This window comes from Dichomitus squalens (assembly GCF_000275845.1).
Source record: "Dichomitus squalens LYAD-421 SS1 unplaced genomic scaffold DICSQscaffold_1, whole genome shotgun sequence".
Classification (NCBI taxonomy): Eukaryota; Fungi; Basidiomycota; class Agaricomycetes; order Polyporales; family Polyporaceae; genus Dichomitus; species Dichomitus squalens.
In genome coordinates, this window is record NW_006766883.1 from 3,073,010 (window position 1) to 3,091,486 (window position 18,477).

General features: G+C 54.6%; 7 protein-coding genes across 7 annotated transcripts; 4 read left to right on the forward strand and 3 right to left on the reverse strand.

Annotated features, from left to right (window-relative positions):
• Positions 1–74: 74 nt before the first annotated feature.
• Positions 75–920, forward strand: DICSQDRAFT_165232 (uncharacterized protein; the record flags this gene model as incomplete). Its single annotated transcript, XM_007360724.1, has 2 exons — positions 75–120; positions 181–920. 2 exons carry the CDS (start codon positions 75–77, stop codon positions 918–920), a joined length of 786 nt encoding a protein of 261 aa, XP_007360786.1.
• Positions 921–2,903: 1,983 nt separating this feature from the next.
• DICSQDRAFT_151672 (thioredoxin) lies at positions 2,904–3,639 on the forward strand. Its single transcript, XM_007360725.1, has 4 exons — positions 2,904–3,009; positions 3,073–3,243; positions 3,330–3,404; positions 3,461–3,639. Exons 1-4 carry the CDS (start codon positions 2,965–2,967, stop codon positions 3,497–3,499), a joined length of 330 nt encoding a protein of 109 aa, XP_007360787.1. The 5' UTR covers positions 2,904–2,964; the 3' UTR covers positions 3,500–3,639.
• Positions 3,640–4,489: 850 nt separating this feature from the next.
• DICSQDRAFT_46134 (glycoside hydrolase) lies at positions 4,490–7,813 on the forward strand (the record flags this gene model as incomplete). The annotated part of the gene is made up of 12 exons (XM_007359754.1): positions 4,490–4,691; positions 4,746–4,876; positions 4,928–5,113; positions 5,162–5,224; positions 5,274–5,326; positions 5,393–5,981; positions 6,041–6,337; positions 6,388–6,444; positions 6,505–6,607; positions 6,659–6,716; positions 6,768–7,512; positions 7,571–7,813. The coding sequence occupies 12 exons, from the start codon at positions 4,490–4,492 to the stop codon at positions 7,811–7,813; spliced, it is 2,727 nt and encodes a 908-aa protein (XP_007359816.1).
• A 283-nt stretch (positions 7,814–8,096) lies between these two features.
• On the reverse strand, positions 8,097–9,950 carry DICSQDRAFT_165235 (uncharacterized protein; the record flags this gene model as incomplete). Its single annotated transcript, XM_007360726.1, has 7 exons — positions 8,097–8,165; positions 8,232–8,246; positions 8,312–8,393; positions 8,449–8,510; positions 8,576–8,620; positions 9,547–9,703; positions 9,766–9,950. 7 exons carry the CDS (start codon positions 9,948–9,950, stop codon positions 8,097–8,099), a joined length of 615 nt encoding a protein of 204 aa, XP_007360788.1.
• Positions 9,951–11,654: 1,704 nt separating this feature from the next.
• Positions 11,655–12,565, forward strand: DICSQDRAFT_35020 (kinase-like protein; the record flags this gene model as incomplete). The annotated part of the gene is made up of 2 exons (XM_007359695.1): positions 11,655–12,213; positions 12,273–12,565. Coding segments are annotated over 2 exons (852 nt in total), but the record flags the coding sequence as incomplete, so codon positions are not given.
• Positions 12,566–14,078: 1,513 nt separating this feature from the next.
• Positions 14,079–15,243, reverse strand: DICSQDRAFT_165237 (uncharacterized protein; the record flags this gene model as incomplete). Its single annotated transcript, XM_007360727.1, has 5 exons — positions 14,079–14,195; positions 14,263–14,591; positions 14,652–14,745; positions 14,798–15,078; positions 15,147–15,243. 5 exons carry the CDS (start codon positions 15,241–15,243, stop codon positions 14,079–14,081), a joined length of 918 nt encoding a protein of 305 aa, XP_007360789.1.
• A 702-nt stretch (positions 15,244–15,945) lies between these two features.
• On the reverse strand, positions 15,946–17,408 carry DICSQDRAFT_96803 (uncharacterized protein). Its single transcript, XM_007360728.1, has 5 exons — positions 17,237–17,408; positions 16,906–17,186; positions 16,756–16,849; positions 16,374–16,702; positions 15,946–16,320 (listed from the first exon to the last, which is right to left on the reverse strand). The coding sequence occupies exons 1-5, from the start codon at positions 17,340–17,342 to the stop codon at positions 16,111–16,113; spliced, it is 1,020 nt and encodes a 339-aa protein (XP_007360790.1). The 5' UTR covers positions 17,343–17,408; the 3' UTR covers positions 15,946–16,110.
• Between the last annotated feature and the right edge of the window lie 1,069 nt (positions 17,409–18,477).

Here is an 18,477-nt window from a genome sequence, read left to right on the forward strand (position 1 = left end):
CGGAGAACATCCTGGCCAATGAGGATGGCTCTGAGCTATACCTTGCGGACTTTGGACTTGCTACGAACGAGAAGATGTCCACCGACTTCGGTCGAGGGACGTCGATTTACATGAGTCCTGGTGAGTTGCTCCGCTCCGACTCTGACTCTGCGTCTTCAGCTGCTCACGCACCATGTGCAGAGTGTATCGGTGATATGACTGCGAAGCAGCCATACAACACGTACCTCAGCGACATCTGGTCACTGGGCGTCGTCCTTGTCAACATGATCACGGGCTCGCAGCCGTGGTCGAAGGCGACGATCCAGGATGCTTGTTTCCGTCAGTTCCTCATGGACCCGGACTTCCTATACAAAGCGCTCCCGTTTTCTAAGGAGGCGCACGCCATCATCCAGTCGATGTTCCATCTCGACCCCACTAAGCGGATTAGCCTCCGCGCACTCCGGGAAGCGATCCTGTCGCTTGACACATTCTTCCGCCCGATGTCCCAGCGCGGGTACGTTGTTCGCGAGCATGAGCACCCTACCAGCGGGCTCGCGGCCTCCGGGCGCGGGCTCGAGTCGACTACTGAGGCATCCGAGATTGATATTCCGTGTGCTGCGTCGGAGCCTGGTGTCCGGGTGGCCCGGGATTGCTCAGCCGGCTCTGCCGTCGACGTTTCCATGGCCCAGTTGGGCTTCTCTGTTTCCAGCTCATGTTCGAGTTCGCGTGCGTCGTCTGGGGTGTCGAGTCCGGAGAAGGTGATTACCCCGGAGGGCACCACCACCGCTACCATTTCTATTTCTAAGGCTATTAACGAGTGGGAACGGATGATGGTGGATGCGTGCGAAAAGGAAGTCCGTGGCGACCATGGCTGGCAGAACGGCTCCGTGGCTAGGATGTTGATGACTCAGTACCGCTACCATGAGCGGTGCTCGTTCTAAACCACTCCTCCCTCCCTCTCATCACATCCTACCACTACACTGGTTCCGGTTCATTTCTTTCGCTTGGACGGACACTGTTCGTGCCTCCTTGTACCAACAGCTATATCTGCGATGCAGGCATCTCTTATATGGCACAGTAGACTAGAGTTTCGGGGTTCGATTTGGACATTGGACACTTTCGAGTGCATTGTATTTCATCATATCGCATAACACATCTTTCTTTCATCTCGAACTGTGTGATCGCCCAGAGGACATCGTTCCATGAACACATTACACCGGCAAACTTGAACTGGGATAGCTGCCGGTCCAAGGTCCATCCGAGCTTCGTGAAGGCTGGTGACGATATCTCGTCCACTGCTCTCTCCGCTGCTCTCAAGGCTTCTTACCCATTCTGAAACGTGGTCGCACCCGCGTGACAATCAGCTACTCCGCTTACTGGTATGACACGGCACTCACTTCGAGAAGTCTCGCTCTCCTAGCTGAGTCCAGCAAGACGACGAGCTCGCGATGTCTTCTCAATGATCACTGCGGCGATACTATCCGGAGGATGTTTGGTGATCGAAGAGCTGCGGCGGTCGAAGGGAGGTTGTAGTGGGAGAGCGAGAGCCATGACAGAAGTGTCATGGCGCGCCACTCGTCCAAGCTGCCCAGGGACAGTGCAAATAAGCGTGGACGTGTCGGCAGCTGTGTCAGGCTTCGATCTGGACGGATCCACCTTGATTTAGAGAAGCGGAGGCTAATGCTAAGGCATGCGAGAGAAGGTAGGACAGTAATGAGCATCGCGCAAGGACCCGATAGGGTGTTGGTGTTTGACGCAAGAGAGCCTTACAGGCTGAGCCTCGAGAGGTTAGGGGGGGAGGGTGTCCAGCGAAATGGGGAAGAAAGGTCGGCTCTGCGATCGCCAGAGGGCCAACATAGGTGGGCTTCCCGAACGGATGGGAGCCATACACACATGTCCTCGCAATGGAGGACACGTTCGACGAATAAATCATAGGCTCTGGATTGCCTGGCGGCGACGGATCTGTAAAGAGCGTGTCTACTGTCTGCAACCCAGTTACGGCAACCAAGCTGCAACAGCAGAGCGTCGGAGGATCGTCCACGTATGCGATGATAGCGTCGCAGATCTCCCCTGATACGTGTTTGTGCGGCATTGTCTGCAGACTTTGACAGCGCATGATTCTGGGATCCGTGGAATGCACCCTTACCTGCTAGTATCCTTGGACAGCAAACTGTCTCATGTGATGCGCCCGTGGATACTTGTGTGGCTTAGCTGCCTGTAAACACCGAATCATCGGCTGTCGAAATGTTTGGCTGGGCGCAATTCCACGCGGTCTTGTGGTTTCTCCCTCAGTCAAGTGATTGCTGGAGATGACCCTCTCAGTAATAACAGGCAGGTCGCTGGCATGTGCAATCGAAGACCACTTGCTCGGCCATCCTTGGAACACGCGAGTCGGCACACATTGATCTGAGGCTTACAAAAGTTTCGCATTGGTCGATTCACGGCATATTCCCGCGGCCGATCCCTACTGCGACTAACTCATGCTTGACCAGCTGAGTAGGAAGACTAATCCTGGCGCTTGCTAAATCATACCCGTCAGCTCTCCCCAGATGATATTATGAGGCGTCGAATGCGATACAGTTACATGCAAAGTGGATCACACACGCTTCTCTGTGCCATAGAACGCACAGGATTCAAGATGACGATGGACCCTGGATTGTCGGAAACCTCGGGTAGCTGACCAAGCTCACCTCGCGAAGGCGGGACCGGGGATAGAGGGGATGGGAACGCTGTACGGCCCAGACGTCGTACTTTGACGGAATGCGCGGGAGGCGGTTCTCTCGGGCAGTCAACTGTACATGGAGGATTTCATAGACGCTCGTGGACATTTGTCAGTGACGGTCACGTGGGCACATTAGGCAGACTAACGCGATCTTGGGGTTTGAGCCAGATAAAAGCAGGCTCACGATCCGCCCCGACGACCTAATCACCACTCCCTGTTCATCCACGATAACCACTTGACGCTTCACTACTACTACCACTATCATGCCCGTCAAAGCCGTCAGCAGCCTCGAGGAGTTCAAGAAGATCGTACGTGATCTCTCGCTTCAGCACGTGGGGATCAGTAAGCTCATCGGTTAATGCGGCGCGCAGATTGAGGGCGACAAGACCGCGGTGTTCGATTTCTGGGCGACGTGGTGTGGCCCGTGCAGGCAGATTTCGCCTATCTTCGAGAAGCTCTCTGAACAAACCGAGGGCGTCGATTTCTACAAGGTCGACGTCGACGAGGCCTCTGACATCGCGCAGGAGGTCGGCGTCCGTGCCGTGAGTCTCTGTCTCAATATACGACCAGCACCCTGCTCTCATCTTGCATGCGACCGCTGTGGCTGATCGCATGTTCGCTCGTACAGATGCCGACTTTCATGGCGTTCCGCAATGGTCAGAAGGTCAGCGAGGTCGTCGGTGCTAACCCCCCCGCTCTCCAGGTACGCATAGATCTTGCTCGCATAAGAGACGATTGTTCATATTCCTGGATGAACAGAACCTGATCGCCACTCATGCGGCGGCCGCTTCTGCGTAGAGGAGGAGTGTATCATCGTGGACGCGTGTTGTATTTCGCAGTTTTGCAGACGCATAATCGATTGTACTATGGATATCTGTGATACATGAATGAATGCATGGCCGCATGCTATGATGCAATGGCGCTGCCCTTGGTCCTCGGAAACGGAAGATGTCGCCACGGGCCGCCCGGTCCTGTAGAGCGTTCGGCGAATGAGCGCCAGTTGACCTCTGCGGCGATCAACCACGGTTTCGGTGAGCCCTCTGATAGTCCCCCTTCCTTATCTCCTCTGCTCATGAACAGTGACATGTCCTAGCTTTCAATGCAGAGATACTTCACCTCATGCGTCTGCCACTGCCTGGCCGCAGGAAAAGATGTTGGAACGAGATCTGTCATGCATGAAACAACGTAAGACAGTCAGATGACGGGGAAATGTGGTGCAGGTCTCCCCATTAGCCTTCCGTAAGGCCTTCTATAGAATCCGCGGCGCGCATCGTCCATCTCGGTGGGCTGAGAAGCCGCTCCAGATCCACTGCTCTGCATTTCACCATCATTTCATATTGAATGCAGAATATGTGCAGTCATATGTACCAGTCTTGCGTCATTGGTCTCATGCAAGCTCTAACGGGGCTGGCCCTTTTGTAGATCATGCTGCAAACATCGGCACGCTATGTAGCATCATTGTGGAACACCTCGCGATCGGTAAAGAATGGTACGAATGCCTCTGCAAACCCTTCGCTCCGTGTCTAAGCTTCCATCAAGACCTTATTTAGGTCCGCCGGGCCCCCGGTCGGTTTGACGTTGCCTCACCGCAGGCCTTCCATGCTTCGACACGAGGCCCAACGCGGTCACGAGGTGAGCGCGAGTCAGTCATTTGCCGTCAACAATTTACTTCCATCGCCAGGACGGCTCGCCCCATCCCGTCCTAATAAATAGAGCCATGGGCCAGTACATGCCCTTTGTTGCTCCGCGGACCTACCACTTCGACGACCTCGAAGACAGTGATAGGCGATGTGGTTCGGGCAGCTCTCTCTACTTGCCGCCGGGCTCGCGCCCGTGCTCGTCTCGGCGGATGTTTTCAGCTTATCTGGGTTGGATTGGACGCTCAAGAACGAGAATGGCTCGATTGTCATACCCGCTAAGATTCCTTCTCAAGCGCACCTCGACCTTCTTGACGCCGGCATAATCACAGAACCCCTCTTGGGCATCAACGGTACGTCAAAACGAATTTTAATCTGAACACAGGGTCTCACGATTGGTGGTACAGATTTCACGCAGCGGTGGATCGTTAACGACAACTGGACGTACACAGCTGACATCTCGCCCTTGACCCAACATCTTACGAACGACGCGAGGGCGCTTCTTGTTTTCTACGGCATCGATACTATTGCGAACATCGTAAGTACTACGTATGTACACAGTTTGATATCCATTGACATACCTTGCTAGACCGTGGCTGGAAACTCAGTCGCGTGGGTGGACAACCAATTTCGGCAATATGTCTTCGACGTTACGGATCTCGTTCTCTCGCCTGTGAACAATGATACGAACGTTACTGTTGCCCTTGAGTCGGCCTGGTACTATGGACTCAACGTCACCTCTCGTCCGGATGCCGAAATCTCTCCGACTGGCGATGTAAGTCGAATCACGCTTGATGTACTTCGCATTCTCATCTTCGGCCAGTTCGAATATCCAGGTGTCCGTCAGTGGATCAGAAAGACCCAATCCGACTTCGGCTGGGACTGGGTGAGCATGGTTCCGGAGTTTTTACCCGCATATACTCATTTCCTCATAGGGCCCGGCATTCGTCCCCAGTGGCATCTTCAAGCCCGCATACCTTGTGACGCTGTCGCCCAATGTATCTACAAACGACACGACACCTGTCTCTCACCCCCTCCTCGCGTCCACAGGCAGCGTATTCCTCGAGGAGACCTCACTCGAGATCTCAAAAGTCGGTCAGACCTCCATCCTCAGGGCAAACCAGTTCGCCAATTGGCTCGTCACCGTCACCCTCGCCGTTCGCTCCGTCGTCTCCGCCAATTCACCCACCATCACCATCGCCATTCCCGAGCTGAATGTGACCTCGGGTCCTCTTCTAGTCAGTGCTATCCCCGCCGGGACGAATGCGTCTACCGTCGTCAGTGCAAGTTTCACGGTGCCCGATAGCGTACCGCAGCGCTGGTTCCCGCACAACCTCGGCACGCCCCAGCTGTACAATTTCACCATCACATTGGCGCTCGGTAACGATCCGAGTAGCCCGCGCGCGAGCTTCACGACGCGGAGCGGGTTCCGAACCATCGGGCTCATTCAGACGCCGTATTCGCAGGATGAGATCGACGTGCGGGGGATCACGCCTGGGGACCAGTGGCACTTTGAGGTGAATGGGAAGGCGTTCTACACGCTCGGGACGAACATCATCCCGTTCGACCCGTTCTATGCGCGCATGACGTCTGCGCAGGTCAGGTGGGTGCTCGAGAGCGCGGTGCTCAGCGGGCAGAACATGGTGGGTCTTCCTGCGTGAGGTCAATGGGGAATGGCGTTGACCGTGTCTCGTGTTTGCAGCTGCGGGTCTGGGGCGGCGGGATCTACCAGCCGTCGGACGAGCTGACGGGCGGATACGACTTCTACGCGGTGTGCGACGAGTTGGGCATCTTCGCGTGGTCGGAGCTCATCTTCTCGGACGCGCTTTACCCCATCAATGACTTCCTCCTCGAGAACGTCGAGCCGGAGGTCCGCCAGAACATCAGGAGGATCAACCGTCATCCTAGCAATGCGCAGTGGGCTGGTGGGAACGAGATCGAGGGCATCGTCATTGGCGTGAACACCTCGTTGGCGAATGGGACGCATTATCTGAACGAGGTAGGCTGCATTTGCTTGTTATGTGGTCAGATACTGAAGGCGTGCGTCAGTTCCAAACGCTCTTCGGTGAGCTCTTGCATGACATAGTATTGGAGGAAGAATCTTCGGTTAGCAAAGCACAATGACTTTGAGCGAATGGGAACTCACCGTGACGTGAACATCCGAAGGTCGCCTATACGGACTGTTCGACTACCAGCGGTGTCCTCAGTCTGGAACCCTACGTGATCCGGTACAACAACAAGACGGCGGGCGACATCTACGGAAACTCTGGTCAGTTGTTATCATGACTGTGCTGGCACGCAGGCCTGATTATTCCATCAGAACGCTATAACTACGACCCCTCCGTCGCCTTCGATTACACCACTTACCCCGTCTCAAGGTAGGCCATTCATTATATGCGTCTGAAGTGCGATCTGATTTGTGTTGTCAGGTTCGTGAACGAGTTCGGCTTCCACTCCATGCCCTCGTTCTACAGCTGGGAAGAGGTCCTCGAGAACCCCGAAGACTTTTCCTTCAACTCGACTGTCGTTGCCTCCCGTGACCACCACCCGCCTGCCGGCTCGCTCGCGTGGCCCAATCCGAACGCAAACCAAGGCCAGGCACAGATGACCGAGGCCGTTCAGCTCTGGCTGCCTACGCCCAACACGACAGACAAGAACCAGACGTTCGCGCAATGGTGTTGGTCGACACAGGTGTTCCAGTCTCTGAACATGATTTCCGAGATCGCGTGGTATCGCCGTGGTGCCGGATTGGGCGAGAACAACCTGGGCTCGCTCGTATGGCAGCTGAACGACATCTGGCAGGGCGTGAGCTGGTCGTCGATCGAGTACTCGGGAAGGTGGAAGGTCCTCAACTACGGCATGGCGAGCATCTACTCGCCCGTCACTATCTACCCGTTCTGGTACGCTGGCAACGAGACGCTTGACGTGCTTGTTACGTCCGACCGGTGGGAGACGGTGAATGGCACGGCACAGCTGACGTGGTATGACTGGAGCGGGAATGCGCTCAATTCGAGCAGCGTGCCGTTCGAGGTCCCGACGCTGAACAACTCGCTCATATACTCGGCCTCGGGCTTGAACGCGATCCTACCTTCTGGCAAGAACGCGTCGGACGTGTTCCTGCTCTTGAACGTGACCGCCGCGGTGAATAACAAGACTGTAACGCAGGAGTCCTATGTAAATACTTGGGACGCAGTTCTTCCGTGCACCATCGCTGACAAGGTCTATCTCACAGTTCACCCCAGCTAGCCTCGCATCGGCCAACCTTGTCGACCCAGCAATTGAGCTGACGTCCGGCGATAATCTCACCTTCACGCTCTCGGCGAAAGGTGGTGTTGCGGCTTTCGCATGGCTCGATCACCCCTCGGGCACCGTTGGCTACTTCCAAGATAATTCGACTGGTCTTCCTGCGAACGGTTTCTATCTCGTACCCGGCATTGACCGTATATGTGAGTCCTACAAAGCTATGCCACCATAGTTGGATACTCGCTGATCGGGCCTGATGTATACAGTGAAATTCATCCCCAACCCTTCGCTTTCGAAAGTGGCGGACCCGGACCCAGCAGACTTCGTTGTGAGATCCGTGTGGAACAATACTCATCTATGAGAAGGCGTTCGTACGCCCGAAGAGGATCATGCGGTATGGGAGACACTTCAGACTGTATTCGGGCTCCCGATGCGATTAACAACTCGAATGAAATGGGCCACAATTTGTGCATCATGTTCTCCATCGTGGTTTCCGAAGGACACGTTGTTGACCTTTAGTCCTCATCTGTGAGCCCATAGTCCTGATGCAGCTGCCGGATCGTAGTTTGTCGGTACGCCGCGAGCTGGGTATATGCGCATATAGCGACCGTAGGTCATCGTATGATGGAACTTAGACATGAACTCCATACCTTGCCGATCAGGATCTATGTTCAACAGCCAAATCAGTTACTGCAAATGGATTATATGCTCACTCAAGTACGATGCTTACCTGTGCTGCGTCCTTGGCCTCGTTGTACCTGTGTAGGAGCTTAATGTGCCGCGACACGATCTGCTCTGCATTCTCGTCTTCTCTGTGTACACGTTTCTCAGCGCCAGCAAGGCTAGGTAGCTAAGGGCGAAGTGTACCCTAAGATGTTCTGGAGCTCACATATCTCAGCTTGCAGTGCTGCTATGCGTGCTTGCTGAGCCTTAATGAAGTATAGGGCTGTCAGATCCATTCAATGGTTGACTAGCTGAGACCAAGACGGCTCACCTTTGTCGAGACCTTGGCGTGCATGATGTTCGCGATAGGTAGAGACTAGATACCGGTTTGTTGCTACGTGGGACTTAGCATTAAACGCCCCCGGAGAACATGCTCGATCAGGAACTTGAGACAGTTCGCCGAACCGAATAGAATCCGCTGAGCAGATGACGAGTATACTAGCACGTGCAAACTATCCTGGCAGCTCGATAACTGGAGTGAACCAATACTGAAAGTGAACCGCGTTGTCGTGTCAGTACTACACCTACAACCTCGTTCATTCAAGTCACGGTTTTAGGGGCCAATTGTAAGCAGGTGTAGAAACATTTCCCCGTGTCGGAATCGACATCAAATCGCTTCGACTGACTTGGAGTGGCTAATTTCGAGTCACCGACGCACTTCGATCGAAGTGGTGCAGTCGAACTCACGGAAAGGTAGTAGGCCTGCGAGAAACGAAGGCCGAGCGCTGCGCTGATGCCAGGGTGTCGGCCCGGGTGGTCGGCGCTCTGACAGGACACGCTTGTATCCTTCTACCACCACCGTCCAGGCAGAGACGAATCCATGCGGCATGACTTCGGGAGCATTCCCCTCAGAGCCTGATCTGTGCATTTCTAGCGTCTCTATCTTGGGTGTCTAAACCGTGGACTATACTTGTGCTTCCTCTCTACGGCTGCGCATGCGTTGAGTTGACCACGCCATACATTGTGAACGTAGGCTCGAGTGGGTTGGCACTCGCAGAGAGTTTCATGATGAAGAAGTTGTTGTTCATCCATGAGTATGTCGGTGAGTCCGTTTCCACGCGTCTGCAAAATCGTTGCCGCGGTGAGTCCCCGCTCCATCGGAGCGCGCTTTCCGTCAAGAAGTGGTGTAGCGGACTTACGCCCAGCTGTAGGAACCGGAGCCCAAGGCACTGGTCGCGTTGAATTCGGTTGGGGTTAGTGTCTCATTGAGCCTTTGAACAACGCTATCAAACCAAGACTCACCCGATACCGTAGGTGAAAATGGACGCTAGCCGTCTCCCAGACGTATGGCAGAATTGTTGACGAGAAGAATGTCCCCGAGTTGCTTTCGATGCCGTTGTCTGCTGTTGGGAGGAGTATCGCAACGAGCTTTCCCGTCTTGGCATCCGTGAGGTTACCTCTGCGTGTGGACGTTTCATAGTGAGACGCTAGAATTGGAGCTCGATGCAACGCATGACTTACCCGGTGAGGGGAGCGTAAACGCGGACGCCAAACGGACCCGTGGTGTTCTTGGAAACGGGAAGGATCGACTGACCAGCGAAAATAGCTTCAAAGTTGGGAGGCGGCTCTGGAGTTTGCGCCGTAACTGCGATCGCAGTTACGGCAAGGATCCCGGCAAGTGACGAGAGGAATGAGAAGTACTCCATCTTGGGATTTGTCCTTGACATATTTGGCTTTGCTGTGTGAGTGTCTTGCCTGTCTCCGCTATGCACGGTCGCTGATGTGTTTTATACCTAGCTTGAGTATTCAGCGCTCTTGCAACGAAGGCCGCGTCAGAAGGTATGAGGTTGGGACGCTGCGCACGATCTCCATCTTACACGCTCACCGCGCTCTTTTCCAAACCTTCGTTCAAGGGTCTTCGCCACTTTCGAGCCGCCATTTAGTCAAGTCGCTTGCAGTCTCGTCAGATGGTTGCTCCTCCAGTGCGTACGCTTTCTAGCTCAACACAAACATTGTGAGCATGTTGCTTATGAAATTTGGTCAGCGATTGGACTCGTGACACTGGTGCGATGGTTTCGTGCTTGACATGCTTGTCCCCCATTGCAAGCAGCTTGGTTTGGTGAACACTATGGAGCCGGCCTATAGTGTCATCTCGGCTTCCGACCGAAACTCTCTGGTTTGTCGTTTCTCATGGTCGCTTTATCTCTGCATGACCCGCGAACGAGTCCGAACTCAGCCAAGCTTGTAGGCTACGTCGGCCCTCATTGAGCCAGCGATTCAGCTCCCGGTTGCACGTCCCACCCCCCAGGCCGATGCCGTTACTGGTCCGGCTACAATCGATGGTCTTCCCCTAGAGTGACACGAGCGGCTTATTGCCGCGTCAGCTTCTTACTCAAGTATATTTTTCAGGTCCTTGACATACGCCACTTCGCTGCGCGACACGAGAACGTGGAGCGACTGGCGGCTCGGTCAATCGGTGTGGCGTACTCAGCTTGCACAAGCTGAAGCTTCCGATCAGAAGGTTCCTCTGTACGTCTCATACGTTTCATCTTAGAATTCTATTCTTCACGTCTAGAGTCGCTTCTGGCGGCAACATGAGCTTGCTTTGGAATCCGTCCGAAGCGGCTTTGGGATGTCGGTTTCGTTCTGTGCTGGTCTACTTGACCATATTTGCAGTTCGCTTTCAATCCCGACTGGTGTTACTCTACCTCTCACTGGCCTGGCCGGACGTCTCAAGGCGAGGGCGAAGGATGGTACATTGCGGGTTTCGACCGGATGGACTTGGTTGAGACACAATCTGGAGGTGCTCAAGGTGCCGTGCCCACAACAGATTTGGAAGTCGCTCACGAGCTTTTCCAGCTCTCTCAGGCCGTATACCAACGGTGGCTGCTGCGAACTCAAGTTGGACTGGATTGCGACGGGGGAGGGTTGTTACAGTGCGGATGTGCTCTCTACTTCCGGCGGAAGCTCCTTGGAAGCGACAGTCCAGCCCGAGCGCAGAGAACATGCTTGTATATGCGTTACGCGACACACATCGGATGTGGAGCAATTCGTCTCCATCAGGTTCATGTTGTTCAATACGCAATGTAGTGATCTCGTCTGGGGCATAGCACTTGCACCGGAAGTCTGACACAGGGACCGGTAGTTGCCCTCGGGTGGTGACTTAGGCCTTCGGGTGTGTCTGGCTCTGCCCACTGCTATTCCCCTTGTATCCGCGACCTCGCACGAATTTTTTCCAAGTCCAACATTCTAAGTGAAGCCCTTGGGGTCCCGGATATGTATAAAAGGAGGGCATTTCGCCAGCCAAAACCCCCCCATACCTCGTCGTCGTCCCAGGTGGACATACTCTTCTTACCATCCTCCCTTACACCCGCACACCGTATATCCCGCGCATCCTCATATCCACCACCATGGTTGCTGCCAAATCACTCCCCAACTTCATCGGCACCGTCATCGGTGAACGCTACCACCTCACCGAGGAGTTGGGCTCCGGCTCGTATGGCGTCGTCTACAAGGCGGTCGACCTCACGAACGATAACTTCGTCGCCGTGAAGGTCATCCGCACGGTTGGCCGGAGCCCCGCCGAGCTCGCCACCATCAAAAGAGAGGTCGCCCTGCACAGCGTCGTCGCGCACCACGAGAGCGTCGTCGGACTCATCGACGCCTTCGACACCGACGAGTACTGCTATATGATCCTCGAGTACATCCGAGGGGGCGACCTGTTCGAGCAGATCGTCGAAAAGAAGTCTTACCAGGGTAAAGACGAGCTTCTCCGGAGGGCATTTGTCTCGCTCGTGGACGCTGTCCAGGCGTGCCATGACGCGAAGATCGCCCATCGAGATCTCAAGCCGGAGAACATCCTGACCAGTGAGGATGGTTCCCGGCTGTACCTGGCAGACTTCGGTCTTGCTATGAACCAGAAGATGGCGAGCGACTGCGGTCGTGGGACCTCCATCTATATGAGTCCTGGTACGTCTCCCCTTGTGTAGTATCTTGGCGCGATTTGCTGATGTCATGTCCTGCTTCAGAGGCTACGGGTGAATTGACTGCTCGGCAGCCATTCGACCCATACCTCAACGATATCTGGGCGCTGGGTGTCATCCTTGTCAATATGATCACGAGGCAAAACCCGTGGTCGAAGGCGACATCCAGGGATGCCGATTTCAGTCAGTTCATCATGGGCCCGGAATTCCTGCTTAAAGAGTTCCCCATGTCCAAGGGGGCTTTCGCCATCATCCGCGAGATGCTCGATCTCCACCCCGCAAAGCGGATTAGCCTCCGCGCCCTCCGGAAAGCGATTCTTTCGCTTGATACGTTCTTCCGTCTGCCTTCCCAGCGCGGGTACGTTGTTCGCGAGCATGAGCACCCTACCACCGAGCTCGCGACCTCCGAGTCCGAGCTCAGGTCGACTACTGAGGCATCCGAGATTGATATCCCGTGTACTGCCTCGGAGCCCCTTGTCCGGGTGGCCCGGGATTGCTCAGCCGGCTCTGCCGTCGACCTTACCATGGCCCAGTTGGGCCTCCCTGATTCCAGCTCATGCCCGAGTTCGCGTGCTTCGTCTGGGTTTTCAGATGAGGAGATCGTGATTACCCCGGAGGGTACCACTTTCACTACCACTTCATTTTCATCTAAGGCTACTATGTGGGAACGGATGATGGTGGAAGATTACTACAAGGAAGTCCGAGGTGGCCATGGCTGGCAGAACGGCTCCGCGTCCCAGATTCTCGAGGCTCGGTACCGCTACCGCGAGGTGCAGTACGACCGTTGACCATATTTTCCGCCGCCACTACCATTTCCCTCTCCGCTCTTACCCCGGATTCGTGACTCATTCTCGATTCGGATGGACACTTCAGTGCCTCTGTACCGAAAAGCCAGTAGAGTGATGCAGGCACCGCTCTTGTGGCACACCAAATAGACTTTGATTCTGAATAGAGATATGTATGTTTGATATAAATATCTACAAATATCGTTCCCCATGCAATGCTCTTACGTTCATAAACATGCGCACCACTGGCATACATCTTGGCGTGATATACGTATTCGACATTGCGACAAAACCAGACAAAACGTGATGTTGGGCGGCCCGGGAGTAGACCGCACGAAGCGAACGCCGTAAAGGCGGTGTAAAGCGGCAGGTTCTCCTGGCGGTCAAATCCCGATAAGAACAGCCTGAGATACTGGAGCAGCCAAGGCCCCGGTCAGTCCAACAAACGCATTCGATCCACCATGGCACGTGTCGAAGTTCCGGATAGCATCCTTACCGCTTCCCTTGACTTTCCATTGGCACACCACACACTTGCAATCGCTGTCCTCCCCACCTTCAGGCTCACTTCAACATACACGAATGAACAATTCATCCCCGCAGCCGGAGAGACCTACTCAATTCGGTTTGAGGCGCAACTGAGCGCTGAGGGTCGATCCGCCGGGGTCGTGTTCCGGGCGCAACTGGTGTCGCAGTGCGACCCCAGCATCAAACACGATGTCGTGTGCAAGATAGGCTGGACGAGAGAACACCGGGGCAGATTGAGGAACGAGGAGCTAGCTTACCGTGAGCTTACCCAACTCGAAGGCGAGTTCATCCCGTACCTGTTGGGTGTCTTCGAAGGGACCAGCTGGTTTGGACGTGCTGAAGGCAATTTTCGACCCTCGAGGCCTATTCGCCCTGGGGGTGGACGCCATATATACTGCTCTGGAGTTCTTCGGAGCACGGCCTCTATCTAGTTAAGATTCCTTCCTGGATGCAGCAGTTTCAGCGACATTGGCGCATGAGTACTCATGGAGAAGATGTCGCTTGAGAACACTCCGGATCAGTCAGAAGCAGCATGATCATACTACAACGACGAAGAAGTCGGCAGCTCATTGATGAAGTTGACTGATGGGGCAGTCTCTTTGCTCGACCACGCCTTCCCATCAGCTACACGGTAGATGATGAGGTACGTCGCTACTTGCTGCCAGAGAGGTCCTAGATGAGTTTGGCCTCTAAACAGCGTGGGCCGCGACATGCGATAGACGTACCTGGGAAGCCTGCGTGAAGCCCAGCAAGACCTGATTGACCGGCTTCTCCAAAGCGTAAGATATGAGAAATGCGATGGCGAAGAGGGAGTACAGGGCGGCAGACTCAATGACGAGGGTAGCGACGGAGAGATAGCGCTTCACATGCTCGGGCGGGAGGGACTCCATGTGCATACGGCGGAACATGAGAAGACGGCCGACGATAAGTGTAGTTAGGATGATGTTCACACCCAGGGAGAGCGAGAAGTAGGCGATTCCGTATGAGCGAGGCAGGGTGTTGTAGAGGGAAAAATCGGGCTGAGTGGAATAGACAGTCCACAGCGTGCCAAGGACTTTCCCACTTTCGCGTAAGCTTTCTGTCGCGTGTCACGAAGAAGTGATGTATTGCGTACCAAACGATGCTGTGAGCATAAGGAACGGCACAAACGTCACGATATATGCAATGTGTTGGTCGAGTGCTTTCCAGATGACCCAACATCTCCAAAGCTATTTGACGATGAGTATAGCGCCTCTCGCAGTGCTTGATAGCGGTACTTACCACGAGCAAATCGCACATGAATATGGCCAGGTATAGAGTGACGAGATAGACAATATTGATGGGCTGGCTTTGCGTAGCGAGGAAGTATTGCCATGGACCGCCCGGGTAGTTTCGGTTCTCGACGTATAGCAGTTGAACCGTACGAGCTTGGGCTATGGAGTAGATAGTTTGGACGATCAATAGCGCCGAGATGTAGCATAGGAGAAAAGTCGTATGCCGCCCCTTCCGCCGTTGCTGGAAGAGGTACAGCGCGCAAGATGACCACAGGACGAGCTGCATGCCTGGGAACCATGACAAAAGTGTTGATCAGCCGACTATGTGACAAGGATGATACGCAAAGCGGACGTACCATATCCCACACCAGACACGAAGTCGCCCGCAAGGAAGAACCTCTCGAGATTGATGTCATCCTCGCTTTCATGTTGCCCATAGTAGGGCTTCGACATGACGAAGACAAGAGTGCGGGGAGGGGAGCCTGCGTAGAGTGCAGCAGTCTCGGGAGACCACCATCGACTCCTAAGAGATGAGGGACTCGATCACAGGAACCGATATGCCTTCCCTCTGATTCCGCCCCATCGAGCGTGGCTCGGGATACAAGGGCCGGACCCCGCCTTGACGTTTGCTTCCACAATTCTGACAAACGGTTTGGGAGGGGAAGTTGTGGGACATACATGGCATTGAAATAGTCACCACCGGGAAACAGGTGCTATGTTCTGATAGGGGTTAAGCTGCGTCCCCGAGTCCGTACGGTTCTGCTCAGGGGAAAAAGATCGACATTATTGGACAGCACCGGCAAATTAAAAGACATGCAAAGCACTTTGGCCTCCTTGCTTTCTACTCGACGGCGATAGTGAACGTCAGTAGGGGTCCACGCTGGTAATTCATACGCACCAACGACTCACATAACAACATTGGATCGAGCGCGATGATCCTGCAAGACACAGAAAGAACACTCTGGTTGCGTGGTGAGTATCCGCGATTAGCCGCGAATAATGCCGTGACGCAGGAAACGGTTGGCTATGTGGTTCAACAGGGCCAGTCAAAGCGCCGCGCGGCTCATGACCTGATCGAGGTGCCACTCGTTTGGTTTCTGGCCCTCGAGTTGCCCCTGACTCAGCTCGAGCTCGCTGTGTCCAAACTCAGGCTGTGCGAGGTTTGTCCAGAAAGTGAACACAAATCAGCTATCAGTACAAGGGTGCTTGCTAGGTCATACAGGAATTGGTGGTATGCAAGGAGGCAGACTCATGCGCTACGAGCTTGAGCCAGTCCGGAGGTATACGTCGTCTCTAATGTCGTGATAGAATTAGATGCGCTTATTCACCGCCTTCGTCTTTCTGTGCAAAGTCCTGCGACACGGTGAAATCGGTCGTCAACTGGACGTCCGACGTTCCTGTCGATTTTCGCGGCCTCGATGAACTCGTCGCGCGAAGCTCGACCGTGTTAAGCGTTTGAGTCTCCATTGCCTCCTTGGTCCACGCGGTTCCGTTAATCACTCTGTAGATTATGAGGTACGACGCGACTTGCTGACGCGAAGTGTCGGTATAATGTTCCTTCAGTGATTGAGAGAGCAACGCACCTGAGCGGACTGTGCGGTACCCAACCAAATCTGGTTGATGGGCTTGTTCAACGCATAGGAGACAAGGAACATAATCGCGAAGACGGAGTAAAGCGCCGCAGACTCCACGATGAGATTTGCCAGGGAAAGGTAGTGTTTCGCATGCCCAGGTGGGAGATGTGCGAGATGCGTGCGGCGATACATCAGGAGCCGCACGAGAATGAGGGCCGTTAGGATGATGTTCACGCTCAAGGACAAGGTAAAATAGGCGGTGCCGAACGCGAGGGGCTCCTTGCTGTACAACGAGAGACCGGGATGGCTGGCCTGGAGTGTCCAGAGCGTGCCCAGGACTGACACCATTGTGAGTGGACAACCGGAGCAGCAGTTCGCTCGGCGCGCTTACCGAACGATGCGACGAGAATGATGGCGGGGAGCGAGATTACGGCGTATGCCAGTCCGCGACCAGAAGCGGCCCAGATAATATGACAGCGCCAAAGCTAGAGACAGAGGTCATACACAAGGGGATGATGAGAACGCTTCGAATAAGACGTACCACAAGGAGGTCGCACAGGAACGTCCCGATAAACAAGGTCGCGTCAAAGATGACATTGATAGCGAGGAACTGCGTGTCCAGGAAGTATTGCCAAGGACCTCCAGGATAATTGCGGTTCTCGACGTAGACGACCTGAACTGTGCGCGCCTGTACAATGCAGAAAATGAACTGCACCGCAAGCAGGAGGCACAGATAGCCGATGAGGAAGAGTGTCTTCCAGCTCCTCCGCCTCTCTTTCCACAAGTACGTCACGCACGTCGACCACAGAACGACCTGAACGCCTTTATCGTTCTCTCAGGGGCGCTCTTCCGTCGCACAAAAGACGACTCACCAAAACCAGTACCAGTCACGAAGTCTCCGGCGAGGAAATATCTCTCGAGCCACTTCGTGTTGTCGTCCTCATCCGGTCCATAGTACACGCCAGGTTGGGGTGCCATGACAGAAGGGTCGCGGGTCAGGCTGGGACCAAGGAGGGTGTATAGAAAGTGGTGGCTCTGGAGAACCCCAGAGGATGGGCGGACGGGCGGGGCGATCAATACGCCTCTTTTAAATCAATCCTGACCAGGGCATCGGGCCCGGCAACGAGATCTGCATGGAGGGGGGAAAGCTGACCCAACGATCAGAAAGCCTAACCATCTGTCAAACCGTCGGCAAGCGTTGGTGCCCGGCGCCATGCGCGCGTACGGCATCGTCCACTGACTCTGTTTCAAATGTTCGTCTCGGACAAGCTATCAGAATCATTGGATTACGGTTTCCTTGTGCCGTTGGCGAAGGCTTCGCAGCGAACGGGATTGTTGGACGCCCACTAGGAGATTTTCATTTGTCGTTATGGCGCGAGAAGCTGCCGTTCAGTTCCAAACCTTGCCGTTCCTTGGCCTTCCTGACGAAAGGTACTGGATCCGGACGGCGCATCCCACAGCAGATCGCGCGTCTCGTGCATCATCCCCGGGTTCTTTAATCTGGCATACTGCGGTGATTAGCCGGGCCCTCTAGAACAGCTGTGCAGTCCGTTCCTAGCGCTCATTGTCATTATCCAGTGTCCGTCTCACCTTATCCTGTTGACGAGGGACCTCAGGGATTGCCTGGCACGAGCATCCGTGCGGTTCCCGAAGTCGGAAACCAAAGTTGAGACCTATCCGATCTGAACAACATACGGATTGGATTCTGTCGATTTGAACGTCTCCTATAGGCGTATACAGAACTGTAAGGCCAGGTCCGGCAGATATCTGGCTGCCATCTCCACCCCACCTGTATATATATCCCAAAGTAGAGCAGGACTATGTAGGGTTGGCCGAGTCGATTGTCCCATGAGACACTCTACAGGCACCTTCTGGTGCTGTCTAACAGTCTTATCGCTCCGCCATGTTGAACAGGAAACCTAGTTGGCCCGTTATCCAAGTGGTGATCGAACCGGTGAAGCTCTGACGACGTAAGTACCTATGTACACAGCAAATCACGGAGATTCACGCCTGCCGGCTCGAATGCACCCCACGTGGATTCCTCTGCTGCGTCGCTCTTCCAGAGTATCGTCACCAGGAATGGTCTTAACCTCTCATTTATCGCGCGAGGCTC